Source organism: Humulus lupulus, chromosome 1 (assembly GCF_963169125.1).
Source record: "Humulus lupulus chromosome 1, drHumLupu1.1, whole genome shotgun sequence".
Lineage (NCBI taxonomy): Eukaryota > Viridiplantae > Streptophyta > Magnoliopsida > Rosales > Cannabaceae > Humulus > Humulus lupulus.
In genome coordinates this window covers 54,938,083-54,954,910 of record NC_084793.1, presented here as the reverse complement: position 1 = coordinate 54,954,910, position 16,828 = coordinate 54,938,083, and the positions used below count along the sequence as shown (strand labels likewise).

Sequence of the window (16,828 nt, the reverse complement as noted above, 5' to 3'; positions counted from 1 at the left end):
TACCTTCTCTGGCCGTGTCTCCACATTAAAACGAACTAGGCCAAGACAAAGCACAAGAACAATTGCTAGCGAGGAACAGAGGACAAGAGAGGGATTTCTAGCAACCCAGGCTCCATAGCCCCTGTGGCATACAAATATTAATTAACAGATACTGTGAACAATTCTAAGCAATGGTAGAAGTGCAAACCTGAAAAAACTTGACATGTATTTTTGAGCAGCAGGTTGTTGGATCCCATCTGTAACTTGTGACACCATTCCATGGCCCTGCGATGATTGTAATAAGGTGCCAAAAATCACTAAGAAATGAATATAAGCACATATACAGATAAACAATCAACAGAAGAAGTAAGAGCATCTAAAGTCAACTTGTACCAGCTTAGAATATGTTAATGCAACTTTTCAGAAACCCACGGAAAAAAATTTACAATCCAAATGTTGAAAACAAGCTCTTTATTTATTTATTATTTTTTTAAAAAGAGACAGAGACTTTTGTTTTAGACTGACCCCCACTCAAATATATTGAGAGCCCTCACTTATGGTGGAGGAAAACCGTGGTAACACAGAGCCATCCAGAAACCAAAAATGACAGACAAAAAGAAACAAGCAAAGAGTTAAAGACCCTGAAACACCCACAAAAAAAACCAGAGCCCGCAACACTAAATCCATAAATTCCCCCGATCCCTACAAAGATCCAAAAAAGAAACCCCTCAAAAAATTTAGATCTATACAACCAGGTTGCAATCTTATCCCAAATAGTCGCCACTGAGCTAGAAACATCTTAAAAATTTCTGCTAATCCTCTCAAGCCAAATAGCCCAAAGAGTTGCCAACAATGTGCTCTGCCATAACCGAGACACATTTTACCTCCCTCTAAGCGGCACAGAAACAGTTGAGAACAAGAATGGGGCATGCACCAGGAAACCCCAAACCTTCCTAACAAAATGACACTCCAGGAATAAATGGCTAGCTGACTCCCCTGCACTCTTACATCCAACGCACTAGTTAGGCGATAAACAATGAAAAGGTCTACTCCTCTGCAAGCTATCATGCACGTTTAATCTATTAGTGAAGGTCAACCAACCAAACACTTTAACATTTGAGGGAGAAGTACTCTACCACAAATTCTTTGCCTACCACAAATTCTTTGCCTACTTCTCTTCCAGGCCTAGATGATCATAACTCAACCTCCAAAAGGCTGACTTACAAGAGAACAACTCACTAGAGTCTGGAAGCCACACCCTCCTGTAATCTAGAATCTTCAGCAAGACAACATGCTCTAACAACTGGAGTAATAGAGCAAAAACAAATTTCTTCTCAAATGCAGGTCCCACCCGAGGCCTCCAAATCTCTCCGCACCCCCAAAGATCGCCAAATCCTTGATCAAACAGTTATCAGCCTTGGACAGCAGAAATAAATCAAGAAATCGGGACACTAAAGGAGCACCTTTGATCCAAACATCCTCCCAATAACGAATCTTATCCCCTCTCCCCACTTTGAATCTGACCATCTGACTATAGTCCTCATACAACGCCGAAATATCTCTCCAAGGACCGCGAACAAACAACCTCATCCCTCTTCCAGTATCCCAAAAGCCTCCATCCACCCCGTACCTACTCTTCACCACCCTATGCCACAGGACCTTGCTTTCTAGAGGAAACCTCCACAACCACTTCATTAGAAACGCCTTGTTCCTCAAATCCAAGTTACCAACACCAAGACCTCTCGATTTGCAAACCTCCCGCCAAGAGACCAGGTGGTTTGGACCAGACTTATCCGGACCTTCCCACAGAAAATCTCGCATCAGTTTCTCCATAATCCCCACTACACCCTTAAGAATACGTAAGAGCGACATATAATACCCCCGAAAACCTTTGGAACAAGGGGACGCACCCAAAGGTAACCCAAAATACTTCATAGGCCATTGACCCACCTCACACCCAATTCCCCTAGCCCGAAGGTCCACTATCTCCTCATCCAAATTAATCCCTAATAACTGACATTTCTGCAAGTTAATAGACAACCAGAAACACCGCTAAAAACCTTCAAAATATCAAGAAGAACTGACAATGACTCTTCATCATTCACAAAGAATATCGTATCATCAACGAACTGAAGGTGACTGACCTCTACTTTATCCTTGCCCACAGTAAACCCTCTGAAGGCAGAAACACTCTTAGCCTAATCCACCATCCTGCCAAAGACATCAACCACCAAGGTAAACAAGAAAGGTGAGCGGGAATCCCCTTGGCAGAGACCCCTAGAACCCTTAAATTTCCCCATCGGTCTCCTATTTAAGAACACAGAGAAGAATGTAGAGGACAAACACCCAAGCATCCACTTCCTCCAAACCTCCCCAAACCCTTTCTTATCCAGGAGAAAGTCCAAAAAGCCTCAATCCATACAATCATAAGCTTTTGCAAAGTCAATTTTGAACACCCACCCTGTCTTCGATGCTCCTCCACGTCCTCATTAGCTACCAAAACCGTGTCCAGAATTTTCCTCCCCTCAACAAAAGCTCCTTGAGTTTCAGCTATCGTGTCTGAAAGAACCCCTAGAAGTCTAAATGTCAACATGTTCGAAATGATTTTGTACAGACTAGTGACCAAATTAATAGACCTGTAATCCCAAATGCAACAGCTATCAATCTTCTTAGGAATAAGGCAAATATAAGTCTCATTGGCCCTCCCATGAATAATTCCATCATTAAATAAACAATCAAAGACTTCCATAAGGTCACTCTTCACTATATCCCAATTGTCTTGATAAACTGCCATAGAAAACCCATCTGGACCCGAGGCCTTAGACCCATCACAATCAAACACCGAACGCCTTATCTCCTCCTCTTAGAAAGGCCTCTCAATGAGAGAAGCCAAGAAAGAAGGAATAGGCTCCCAAGAGATATTGTCCACTCCTCTCCACTCCTTATAGACCGAAGAGTACAACGAAGAATAAAAACTCACAATAGCCTTTTCGATATCTGCATCTTTTTCAAGGATAGTACCGTCCTCTTGCTCAATCCTAGAGATAAAATTCCTTGCTTTACGAGCACTAAGAATATAGTGAAAAAGTTTTGAGTTAGAATCCCCTTCTTTAGCCCATTGACATTTCAACTTAAAGCCAGACGCCTCTCTCCTCTTCAAAAACAATTTGTTGACACTCTTTCTTGATCTTACATCGTTCCAGGTGTAAATCCTCATTCCACAACCCCCTCTCTTCTAATCTAATCCAATTCACACATTCGTCTCTCCAAGGATTGTTTAAGCACAGTTTGCGACCCATAAACCTCTCGACTCCACCCCTTGACTTTATCTCTAACCGAAGTTAATTTGGTCATGAATCCGTACTCCGGCCAACCCACCATCTTAGCCGATCTCCACTAATTTTGAAAAAGACCATAGAAGTATTTGTGCTCAAGCCAAGAATTGTCAAATCTGAAAGGACTTGGCCCCCAAGGAAGATAAGAATCTAACACAATAGGGCTATGATCTGACACAATACGAACCACCACCTCTTGACGAACAAAAGGAAAAATATCTGACCATAAGGAAGTGAACAGACATCTATCGAGCCTATGACAAATAGGTCGCTGCCTGAAATTTGACCACGTGAATCGGCCATTTTGGAGCTTGGGATCCATCAATTTTATCTCTCTAATCAGCTCATCAAACATGTTCATACTCCTCGTGTTAGACACACTGTTGAGCTTCTCATCTCCCCTCCTAACCACATAAAAATCACCCCCCCCCCCCCCCCCCCCCCAAAATCAATAACTCCAACAAATAATGCTCAATCCAACTAATTCATCCCAGAACCTGTCCCTTTTGCCATACGCCACAGGGTCGTAGACCCCAGAAAACCACCAAGGATCCTTCCCTTCGGCCTCAATGTGATAGAAACCGAAAAGTCCCCCACCAAGGAATCAATAACATTGATCTTACGAGTATCCCAGACTATCAAAGTACCTCCCGATCTCCCTAAAGCCTGCTGATAAATCCAAGCTCTAAATCTGGAACGCCAAATACTACCAATGAACCTCCTATCTATTGTTGCCTTTTTCACCTCTTGAAGAACGACTAAGTCTAGGTTAACTTTATTGATGGTTTCTTTAATCGTCTTTCGTTTCTCTTTGTTACCACACACCCTCACATTCCAAGACATAATCTTCATGAGAAAATTCGACACCCCTCACCTTTCTTCTTTCCTTTCTCATAATTGACGTTAAACTTCAACTACCTTAGTTCTCGATGACTCTTCTTAGATAGAATTATGGCATTGTATGCTTCTTTGTCCTCTTTAGCTAGCAGCGTAACGCCCAAAGAGTCCATGACCTTGTGAAGTCTGGTCGATTCATTTGGCATGTCTTCTTCCAAAAAAAAAAGGCGAGCAATTATCCCGTTCCCCCACTTCTTTATCAAGTTCTTCTTCCCCTTCGGGGACTCGTCGAGATCCACTGCCTGAAACTCAACAAGCCCCAAACTAACATCACGAGTCTCTAACCCTTCCTCCTCAGTTCCTTCCTCCCACAACTTCTAGCATACATCACAATATCGTTCGCTTCCTCCCTGTCGTCTTCGTAACCAGAATCTAAATCCTCATCTTCAGAACTACAAGAATCAAATTGCCCATCAACCAAAGGAAAAATAAATTCTTCCTCTTCCAATTCTTGTTCAGTGAACTTCAACTCCTCTCCATGTCCTTCTAAGATAAAAGTACTTTCTGCATCTAAATATTTTGCCTTTCGAGAGTACACTTTCAGACTTGTATCTTCCTCTTCTAGTTCCAACCCTTCCTATTCTGAAGACAGACACACCATTTTCTAGAAGGCTGAGTAATCGAATTCTCCCATAAATCAATTTTCCCTTGGGTAAATCCCTCACAGTCCTTAGGCCTAACAGCCCGAAAAAAATTCTGAACTTGGCCTTTCCAAATCCCACGAAGGCCCAAGTCCTTTCCAAACTTTGGATTGAAGAGAGCACTTACAAAGAGAGAATCTAATTTAAAAGAACAAAGCCCATTTTCCAAAATTAAGGCCCAACCCAAATTGCAACAAGATAAAGACATTTTATATTTAAAATTAGGGCACATGCTCTTCTTCTTTTTTAAAAGACCAGCTACAGAACACGTGTCGTTCCTTCTTTTTTCAGTCGACAAGTCAACCAGCAGCGATTAAAAATATTCTTTAAAGAGCAGTATAAGTCACGAGATTCTATCCCTTTAGATCCGAAAACCTCTGCAAATCCGGCCCCGAATCACGCTCAATTTGAATCTCCTTTCTACCACCACATACCGTCGTCGCCGTCGTAACCTATTCTTTCCCTTCTACCACTGCTTCAACTGCTGGACCCGCCGTTGGCCCCACACTCACGACTGATTCTTTACGCACCCAGATTTTTTATGGCGATTAAAGGCTCTGCCAACCCTATCCTGACATCGAACCAGCCTCAAGGATATAAAATCCCCCTCATATGGCAGTGATATAATATTTGGAATGAAACCATCTGCTTTCCCTACCACTTTGATTTTGGCCAAACTCAAATTCTTCTTTTCTGTCATATCCTTGTCAATTTCCAACAACCCTCTGATAGGCTTGATAAGCCTATGCTTCGGTTCACATACACTAGGAGGGGGTCGGGACACAAAGGCCAAGGGTAGGCTGGGTCATTTGATGGTTGACGTGGAGGGTAGTTTGTTAGAGGGGCAAATTGGGTACTGAGTAGCCTATTAGTGGGAAAAGGAAGCTAGTAATTAGTTACGCAAGAATTAAGAGAATTCTAGGCATCATGGAGATCTTTTTCTCTCTGTTTGTATGAGACTCATATTTCTTTTCAACAAAGCTTGAGAATTATTCACTCATTGGTTACTGTTTTATTGCTTATTATTGTCTATTCTGGTTTATTGCATTACTGGGCTGGTCCTATTAATTGGTATCAGAACCAGCACCTGGCGCTCTGTGTATGCCGATGTCGACGAGGATGGACAATCGTGTTGTTGGCGTTGAATCTGCCTTATCCAGTGTCCAAACTCAGCTCAACGATCACGGCGCGTTGCTTAAGGATCATGCACTCGAGCTGGGTTCTATGAAGGAGGTGCTGGATCGATTGGTTACTGCTCAAGGACAGGTGGCTGATGAACTTGCCTCTCTTCGCGAGGGGTCTACTGGCATTCCGGGCTTGGGTCGTCGTCTTCCTGGCAAGGGATCCGCGGCGACTGGCGGGGGTGCCTCCACGGGCCGTGTCGCTGAGGGTAGGGACCGGCGATCTGAATTTCGAGCTCGGAAGATCGAATTGCCCGTTTACACAGGAGATGACCCGGATGATTGGACTTACCGTGCTGAGCGCTACTTTAACTTACAGCGGTTGTCTCCGGGCGAGCAATTAGAGGCCGCTGTCTTGTCTTTGGAAGGGGCGGCTCTCAATTGGTTTCGCTGGGAAAATCAGCGGCGCATCATCACCACGTGGGAAGAATTGAAGCTGTTGCTTCTCCGGCGATTTCGTCCCACTCACGAAGGCTCGGTTTATGATCGTTTCTTTGTCCTCCAACAAGTCACTTCTGTCCAGGACTATCGCAGGAGGTTTGAAGCTCTCGCTGCTTCGGTGGAGATGATGGGGGAGGCTGCCTTACGGGCTGCTTTCTTGAAGGGCCTCAAAGTGGAGATCCAGGCCCCCTTGAGGATTTTGGAGCCAAATGGGCTGTTACACATGATGGAGTTGGCTGAGCAGATTGAAGCCAATCAGGCCTTCACTAAAGGATATCGGGCTGGGCTGAATGGGCCCATTAGGGCCAATCCAAGACCCCCTTTGAGCAGCCTGTCTCATCCTGAACACGGTAAGGGCACATTTGTCCTTTCCCCTTCTTCTTCTTCATCATCGACCCCGACTAGTGCTAGCCCTAAGACAGCCTCGGCTCCGGCAACGTCCACGGCGTACCGCCGCCTTTCTGAGTCCGAGATTCAAGAGAAGAAACGCCGTGGGGTTTGCTTCAAATGTGACGGGCGCTGGACTAGAGGGCACGAGTGCTCTCACGCGGAAGTTCAGGTCGTTATTATCCAAGAAGAGGCCGTGGATGAGCCTGCCACTGACCCGATTGGGGAGGTTCTCGGCCTTGCCGATGCTAAGGGCGCGGCGGAGGCTCATATGGTGGAAGTCTCTCTGAATGCCGTGGTCAGTTTGACTTCCCCAAAGACCATGAAAATTCTAGGCTCTATCTTGGGTCACGAAGTGGTAGTTTTGGTGGATAGCGGGGCGACACATAACTTTATTACGACGGAATTAGCCCAGAAACTAGCGCTGCCTCTGTCCACGACTGCAGCTTACGGAGTACAGATGGGCAGTGGTCAAGCGGTGAAGGGGGAGGGTATTTGTCGCTCGGTGCCGTTACACTTGCAAGGATTGGAAATTATTGAAGACTTTCTGCCGTTGCAACTCGGCAGTACTGATGTTATCTTGGGCATCCAATCGCTGCAAACTTTAGGGGAAACCACGCATCATTGGAAGGATCACACGATGAAACTACGAATCCAAGGTCAGCTCGTTGTTTTACATGGAGATCCTCTGCTTCACAAGACGTGTATATCGTTGAAGCAGATGATACGGCTGTTACAAAATGAGAGACAAGGAGTTTGGGTAGAGATGGGTTGTGCATCGGTTTCTCAGAATCGGGCTGCCTATTCAGAAGGGATTCACGAAGTTTTACAGCGATACGGCACTGTGTTTGCTACACCGACTTCACTGCCGCCGCAGAGACAACATGATCATGCCATTGTTCTTCAGCCCGGCACCACCCCCGTGAGTATCCGACCATATCGATACCCCCATGGTATCAAAGATGAGGTAGAGAAAATTGTTCAAGAGATGCTGCAGTCCGGGGTGATCCAGCCGAGTAACAGTCCATATTCGAGCCCAATCCTCTTGGTTAAGAAGAAAGATGGTGGATGGCGATTTTGTGTGGATTATAGGGCTCTTAATCGAGCCACGGTACCCGACAAATTTCCCATACCAGTTATTGACGAGTTGATAAACGAGTTGCACGGGGCTCATGTATTTTCGAAGTTAGATTTACGTTCGGGGTACCATCAGATTTGGGTGAGGCCGGAGGACATCCATAAAACTGCCTTTCGAACTCATGAAGGCCACTACGAGTTCGTAGTGATGCCCTTTGGGCTGACCAACGCCCCCGCCACCTTTCAATCTCAGATGAACGATATTTTCCAGCCACATCTTCGTAAAAGAGTATTGGTCTTCTTCGATGACATCCTCGTCTACAGCCCGGATGAGGAAACTCATGTCAAGGACCTGGAGATAGTGTTACAATCATTGTCAGACCATCAGTTTTTTGCCAACTTAAAGAAGTGTTGTTTTGGACAGCGACAAGTCGAATATTTGGGACATATTATTTCAGGTGAGGGAGTGGCTGTAGACCCTTCCAAGATTCAATCTATGCTGGATTGGCCGCTGCCAAGAACGATTAAGGAGCTGAGGGGGTTCCTTAGTCTCACTGGATATTACAGGAAGTTCGTCAAGAATTATGGGGCCATTGCTAGACCTCTTACTGATCAACTAAAAAAGGATCAGTATGGGTGGACCGAAGAAGCTACTGCTACCTTTGAAGAACTGAAGAGAACGCTGACCACAGTCCCTGTTTTAGCACTCCCAGATTTCACTAAGCCGTTTGTAGTAGAGACTGATGCTTCGGGGTTTGGGGTAGGGGCTGTTTTGATACAGGAGGGACGCCCACTGGCGTATTTCAGTCAAGTGTTGAAGCCCAAAGCTCGGCTGAAATCCATCTATGAAAAGGAACTCATGGCCATTGTCCTTGTGGTACTCAAGTGGCGACCTTACCTCCTTAGAAGACGATTTATTGTCCGAACAGACCAGAAGAGTCTCAAGTTTTTGTTAGAATAGCGGCTGGTTACTCCTGACCATCAGAAATGGTTGGTAAAATTGTTGGGATTTTATTTTGATATTCAGTACCGCTCTAGGGAAACAAATCGGGCGGCTGATGCTTTATCTAGGGTCGGCCAAGTGGAGTGTTCCTTGTTGACGTCTACTACATGGATGGATTGGGAGCTTGTTAACCGTGAGGTGGCAGCGGACACATTCCTGTCTCGGGTTAAAGCGGATGTGGAACAAGGTAAAATCATTGCTGGGTTTTCGTTAAACCAACAGCGGCTATTGTACAGGGGTCGTTTAGTTTTATCCGCCACTTCGGCTTTGCTGCCCCATTTCTTACGAGAGTATCACTGCTCTCCCATCGGCGGCCATTCGGGGGAGCTGTGGACTTATCAACGGCTGAAAGGAGATGTGTATTGGGTCGGCATGAAGGCTAAGGTCTTGGAGTTTGTTCGTTCTTGTGATATTTGCCAGCGGAACAAATATTTGGCAATGTCTCCAAGGGGTTTGCTGCAGCCACTATCGCTGCCAGCACAAGTTTGGGAGGAGTTAACTATGGATTTCATAGAAGGGCTGCCTAAATCGGAGGATATAGATACTATACTAGTGGTGGTGGACAGGCTTAGTAAATACAGCCACTTCATAGGCCTTAGACACCCCTTTACTGCCAAAACGGTGGCTGAAGCATTTGTTACACATGTGGTAAAGTTGCATGGGGTTCCGCTGTCTATTGTGTCTGACCGTGACAGGATTTTTCTCAGCCATTTTTGGTCTGAATTGTTCAAACTGCAAGGGACGGAACTTCGCCACAGTACTTCTTATCACCCCCAAACAGATGGGCAATCGGAGGTAGTAAATCGATGCCTTGAGACATATCTCCGTTGCTTCGCTTCGAACCGTCCAAAAGCTTGGGCTAAGTGGTTAGCATGGGTTGAGTATTGGTACAACACCACTTATCACTCATCCTTGGGCTGCACTCCGTTCAAGGTTTTATACGGGCGTGACCCCCCATCGTTGATTCGTTATGCAGCAGGTACCACACATGTACTGGCTGTCGACCAGCTGCTTGAGGAGCGAGACTCATTCTTGGACGACTTGAAGATGCACCTGCTGCGAGCACAACAAAAGATGAAGGAAGGAGCTGATGGGTCGCGTAGGAAGGTGGAGTTTGGGGTGGGAGACAAGGTATTTGTTAAATTGCGACCCTATCGACAGAAATCACTGGCCACTAGAAAAAATGAGAAGCTGGCAGCAAGGTATTATGGACCTTTCGCAGTTCTGAAACGCATTGGCAAAGTGGCATACCATCTAGACTTGCCTCCTTCGTCAGCTATCCATCCGGTTTTTCATGTGTCGCAACTCCGAGCTGCTATCGGAACCGCTCATTCGTCCACCACACTTCCACCTACTTTAACATCAGATCTGGAGCTTATTGTGGAACCTGCTGAAGTGCTGAATGTCAGGCAGAATCCAGCTTCTTCAGATCAAGCTGTTGAGGTGCTTATTAGCTGGAAGGATTTGCCTGTTTTCGAAGCTACCTGGGAGAAATTTGAAGCTATCCAAACTCAGTTTCCAGCTTTCAACCTTGAGGACAAGGTTCACAAATTCGGGGGAAGTAATGATAGGCTTGATAAGCCTATGATTCGGTTCACATACACTAGGAGGGGGTCGAGACACAAAGGCCAAGGGTAGGCTGGGTCATTTGATGGTTGACGTGGAGGGTAGTTTGTTAGAGGGGCAAATTGGGTACTGAGTAGCCTATTAGTGGGAAAAGGAAGCTAGTAATTAGTTATGCAAGAATTAAGAGAATTCTAGGCATCATGGAGATCTTTTTCTCTCTGTTTGTATGAGACTCATATTTCTTTTCAACAAAGCTTGAGAATTATTCACTCATTGGTTACTGTTTTATTGCTTATTGTCTATTCTGGTTTATTGCATTACTGGGCTGGTCCTATTACCCTCCACAAAGAGAACCAATGACTTTGAACACATGGGAGTTCCACATATTCAGAGGGATTCCTTCAATACCAATCCAATCACTGCTACACGACAATTTCCTATCCCAGTTTTGGTTCCCCCAATTCTATTTAATGAAGGACACTGAAGTGATTGCTGGGATAACCACCGTACCAGATGAAATGAAGATCTCTTGCTCTTTCTCATTGGCACAATATATTATAACTCTACATCAGAGAAACTAGAAAACCTCATCTTTTTCCCCAACTCTCATTGTATCTCGACTTGAACATCTTGCCAAGGGAGTCGGCAATCTTTTCTGATCATCAAAACTGCGAACCTCCAATCATTTGCTTTATTCTTCGTTGTAGTATCCACTTCATCTCCTTCTGAAACTGCCTCATTCGCCGAGTTTCCGATCCCCGAATTCCGTTGAACAATGGAGGCCCATAAAACCTCATTGTCCACCTTCCTGCCATCCACCCTTGTTCGTGTTAAAACCTTCTTACCGACTAGTCGATTCAGACATCCTGCCAGATCCTTCCAACCCTTGGCTTGTCCCTCCTCGGGAACAATAATAGACTTGGGAATACTATCTCTCAGGACAGTAATTTTCAAAAAAGTGCCCCTGCTATTCTGAAAACAATCCACCATCAGCCTAAAGGAATTGTTCCTAAAAGTCCTACGAATCGAAAAGTCTTTCCGGAGATCGAACCAAAAAATCCACCTCTTATAATAACCAAACTGCTGCATCTAGAGATATGGCTATCTCATAGCCAGACAACCTTGTTCTTTCGCATATTCTAACTGACCCTCCATCCCTAGAAAGGGTCAACATGAATACCCTGTGTGTAGTTCTAAAACTCCAATACTGATAACCAATTTCAGAGTTGACAGAAATCAGGATCAACTTTGGTCCAAGTCCAGTGGGGAAATGGACATATTTCTTTCCATAACCAGTGGGGTTATGGTGCACTCTCGACCTAAACATTACAAAAGATGAATTGGTATGAAAGCAAGCTCTTTATGGCTATATACCAAACAACAAAGAGTTGTTTAATTCATTTAAAAAAAAATTGTAATGCTTGCATGCTAGTAATGTCAATTAATGAACTCCATTACCATTCTCAAGCAAATTAAGACCACTGATATAAGTATATTATGTATTCCTGCTTAGCAAGAAAAAAATAGATACAAATCTAGGGGGGTAAAAAAGATTATCATGTATTCCTAAGGCATCATGAGGTTACAACAGCCAACAGTTGAAGAAAATACATGATTCTGAAATAGAAAACAACAAAACTTTCAAACAGGGTTACTTAAACATCAAATGACATTAGATTATCAAGGGTGAACACAATCAGAAAAGTAAAATTCATATCTACCACTAGAGAAATCATTGCACCTTGACAGAGTCGATTTCATCATGGAGTACATTCAATAGCGGCTCCACGCTAGACGAAGGTGTTCTCCTCTCTTTTGTACGATGAGAAAAACTCCACGCTAGGAATGAAGATATGAGAAATATATACAAGATAGTGACTGAAAGTTCAATGCATCGGACCTGAAAGGTCAATTAGTTACTTGAATAATCACATGGCTGAAAAACACTTGGCTCCCAACATCCTTTAAGAACCAAGAATAAAGATAAGCAGAAAAAATTTCAACAAAGAGAATTTTACTATATGTGTTGATTCCAACCTTGAGAGGTCCGATTTTAATTGAGCAGGTATCTTCTTTAGATGGGGAGGGAGGTTCAAGATTAGAACATGCAGGAGATAAAGGGCAATCGCCACAAGAACACCCCAGTGAAGTGTCAGCACATGAATAAACAGACACATTCATTGGCTCCATTCCATGTGGCTTAGTAATACTCGACTTAAAGTTGATGAGATAAGGTGAACCAGGAAATCCCAGAGGTGCTTTCTGACCTATAAATGCAAACCATTCTGTACAAATACATTTGGAAAAAAAAAAACAGTTACTTATTTGGTTGCAAATTGCAATGAAATCAAGAGATGCAACATAATGAAACAGGCACTTTTCTGAGAGAAAAAATTCGTAAAAAAGGTCAATGGTCACCATATTATAGGCACTATGCGCATTCAAAAACAAAAAGTAATAATAATTAAAACAAGAACAGCAACAAAATTCATAAGAACAACAACAGAAAGAAAAATGACCAGCACATGCAACTGTATATTTGATCATATAATCTGGTCTACTCATTGTAAATTATAGATTTTATAAGAACAAATCTAGAATCAGTACTCCTAGGCTTTAATCAGGGAAACGACCTCCACTTCACAAAAATATATATTTCAAACCAATTTAGCCCCTAACAAAGAAATTTGCAAGAGTAAAGGTCACTAAATTATCATATCAAATTCAGTAACACAACCCTTGATCTTGGTGTTCTTCATTTTCTGCCTGACAATACTTGCTGTGAAACCTTAGTACACATTTAGGGCTGAACAGAATTTCAACTCTTAAAATGAGAACTTCACATGTCTGTGATTATAAGATTAAAAATGTTGTTACAAGACATCTTGCAATTTTAGTGGACACATAAGAGATGACAAAAACAGCATGAAACTTAGAGTGGGACAGCCATTAGTTGCAGTTAAAGTGGCACAATAACAAATAGTGAGTGTCTGTTTGCAAATTTTCCCATTAAATATTGGTTCACCTTTAAAACTTTTAGCACCAGCACCAATAAATTCTATAGCCCGTGTGTTCATGGTCCCAAACTTTACATCCTTGCAAGAGTTAAAAAGCCCTTCACCAAAATTATCAGTAATGTAATAGTCAATACCATCCACAGTCAAATTTCCATTAACCTGAAAAGACATTGATCACTAATGATTATCAAGGATAGAATAATAGTTTCCATAAAATTATTGCTAGCTACGTCAAATTAAAAACAAAAAAATTGTATACCAAGCATCTGCTGAGTTCATTATATTTGCTATCAATGTTCAGCTGTGGTGAATAGTTGTTCAAAAAAGATAAAACAAAGAGCATACAAAGAAATTCAATCACAGCCACTACAAGGAAATGTGTAATATAAGCACCAAAACATGTATATTATAAATTTAGAAAGTTCCTCAAGCATGCTGGACAGCCAACGAGCTAGAATAAGTCAGAAATGCAACAAAGAATAACGGCCATAACATGATTTAGATATTGAAACTAGGATATCACCTCAGAGGTAGAAGTCACATTGATAAATATACTCTGATTTGGTGAGCAAGAAAGTTCGCAGAATAAATTTAAAAAGTTCCTCAAGCATGCTGGACATCCAACGAGAAAAGGAATGGCCTGCAATAAATTGTATAAATAAGTTCACAAAAATAAAAAGACAAACTTAGTAGCACAGCATGTATTTAACACACAAAATATTATACTATCTTTATACAACGAGCTCATCTAACTCCTTTCAAGAACCAGGTAATTTTACTGCTATTAAGTGCACATGTGAAAATCATTCTTCAAGAAAAAACAACAAACTAAAGAGGTTAATTGAGCACTTTTACAAGAACTGGGAGGCAGTAAAAACAAAACCAAAACTCTTCAAGAAATAATTGGCCAAAATTAAGGCATAACAAGTTAAAATGAATCTAGTTTGTTCTTTATGATTCAATGTAAACCCTTAAAAGAAGAATAGGCACCTCCAACATTAGCTTTTACAGTGTCTGTAGGCCTACATTTTTAATGAAATTTTTTTGTGAAATGATTACTAAATAGAATTGAAAGAACATACTGATTTACATATCAACTGAATTTCCACCAAAACAAAGAAAAATACACAAATCTCAAAACAAAAATTGAGTAACATCTTACAGCTTAGACTACTATAACTAAGCTTGCATAGGTAAAAAAATGACTCAAGTATGCAAATTAGCAAAAATATATGTATACTAATATACCAAAGAAAGCAAAAACCAAATTGCTTTCTAAAAAATAATTCTAGGAGTGCAATTGCATTTCCACAATATTAGAAAAGTGGGTCACTTATGGTTCCAAAGCGGGATAAACCTTGACCATTATAAGTACATATCTGTTGAATTAAATGCCAACAACAATATCTTCATCAAATATGTTGAAAGTAGACTTACTTGTTGTACTTGAGTTCGCAATGTGTCGAACTGGGTCTCTGTGCAACAAACATTCCCACTTATTGACGGACACAAACTTTGGATTTTGGCAGAAAATAGCTCGTCGGGCTACAAAGTAAGTGAAATAATACATCAATAAATATGCGGCAGTTAGAAGAAAATAATAATGACATAGAATGTAATCCTATCCTATATGTACATGTCACAGTTAGTGTAGCCAGAGAGCAGAGGCTATATATACCTTAACAGCTGACGAACCATAAGGACAATTCAAAACTTTCCCATCACTGCGTTCGCCACAAATATCATACATCGCACAGTAATCTTTTGTATGGTTTTCCCTGACCAGCAGATAAGAACCATATCAACAATGTACAACAAAGAAAGAAAGCATTCAGCAGGTCATGACATTCAATACTAACAACAAAAAATTTTTGCCATTAATAATAGTAAAAAAAAAAAGCTTAACAAGCAATCAAATATGTGTTCCATTATTAGACATGATACTAAACTAGTCAATGGATGAAGAAAAATAAATCTATCTTCAAAAAAAAAAAAAACCAAAAACAACGACCCAAGTTCCAATGATCAACGCTTAATACGTTTCTTACCCAAGTGCCTGCGAATTCACAGTCTTCAAAGAAGCGATGAACATAACCTGCAGCAACAACAAGTAAAGTTATCACATTCAGTATATTTTCAATTTTTTTTTCATACTCAAAATTACCATGAAACCATCAATTTTCATTCATGGCGGTGAAACTTTGACGATATTGAAGAACCATCCATTTCATTAAACATACTATGTAAATATATGTCTAATTAACTAAAACCAATTCAAAAATGACTTGATCACTACTGAAAATACAACAAGGCAGCCAATTTCGAAAGAAAAAACAGAAATTCGAACCTGTAAAAGATAAATAGCGCAGAAGAAGCCCCAAAAGGAAGCCATTTCTTCACTCTGAAGAAAATAGTTGGTGTTAACTTTGGAATTGTGGAAACTTGAATAAATGAAGCGATCTCAAAACAAAAAAGAAAAGTCTATAAACGGTTAGTGGTAGTGAGTGGTGTGGGTCGGGTTCGGTTTGGTTCAGTTTGTTTTGCAGAGAGAGGGAGAGTCAAACAAGAAAGAAAAGAAAGCGAGAGAAAGAGGACTGGCTGGCTCCGGTAATTAAAGACAAAACGACAAATTAAAGAGAAAACGACATCAAAAAATCTGCCCTATTTCTTAAACCAAAGGACCAAGTCAGGTGGGGGGCATAAGATTAATGGTACCATACTTGCCTTTGAGAAAAAATAGCTCGATGAAGAGAATGTTTAGCTGCTAATAAATGAGGTTCTCATCTAAAATTTAAATCCCTATGTTTGTTACTAATAACTGAAAATATTCTGTTTGTTATTATTCTCCATCAGATAACTTTTCAAATGTTAATTGGTTAACTATATGTAATTTCACTTTAAAATATTAATGATCAAAATTAAATACATATATTATGTGTAATCTCAGTGAATATTGCTTATAGTGTCCAACACTACTACTTAATGCAACATACAATACAATAGTTGGTGTTATTTAATATTAAGTCTTAAATTATAATAAATGAGATTAATACGTAAACCAGTGTATATTTATATACAGTTGTTAATTTTATTTAATAATGGTATTTTTTGTGTTCAGGTTATTTTATTGGTGCTTTATGACATTGCTATGTCACTAGTGACTAGTTATTCTAAATAATTATTTAAGAGCAATGATATATATTCAAAATATGCACTTAAGATGTGTCACTGCTTTTAAAATGGTGGGTCTCAGTTTTAATAAATGTGATTGGATAGGCTAAATTATCACAATATTGTGTGTAAT

At 41.4% G+C, this 16,828-nt stretch overlaps 1 protein-coding gene across 2 annotated transcripts in view; it reads right to left on the bottom strand.

The window, feature by feature from the left end:
• Nucleotides 1-16,083, bottom strand: part of LOC133792637 (uncharacterized) — a 41,870-nt gene extending 25,787 nt beyond the window's left edge. The window contains exons 1-10 of one of the 2 annotated variants that reach the window (XM_062230549.1): nucleotides 15,872-16,083; nucleotides 15,573-15,619; nucleotides 15,203-15,302; nucleotides 14,962-15,069; nucleotides 14,048-14,164; nucleotides 13,533-13,683; nucleotides 12,545-12,792; nucleotides 12,249-12,407; nucleotides 188-264; nucleotides 4-121 (exon numbers count right to left, since the gene is read on the bottom strand). In XM_062230549.1, coding sequence (XP_062086533.1) covers nucleotides 4-121; nucleotides 188-264; nucleotides 12,249-12,407; nucleotides 12,545-12,792; nucleotides 13,533-13,683; nucleotides 14,048-14,164; nucleotides 14,962-15,069; nucleotides 15,203-15,302; nucleotides 15,573-15,619; nucleotides 15,872-15,916 — 1,170 coding nt within the window. In that variant the 5' untranslated portion in view covers nucleotides 15,917-16,083. The remainder of the gene's footprint in view (nucleotides 1-3; nucleotides 122-187; nucleotides 265-12,248; nucleotides 12,408-12,544; nucleotides 12,793-13,532; nucleotides 13,684-14,047; nucleotides 14,165-14,961; nucleotides 15,070-15,202; nucleotides 15,303-15,572; nucleotides 15,620-15,871) is intronic. The other variant, XM_062230545.1, reaches the window with a different exon arrangement.
• Nucleotides 16,084-16,828: the final 745 nt, after the last annotated feature.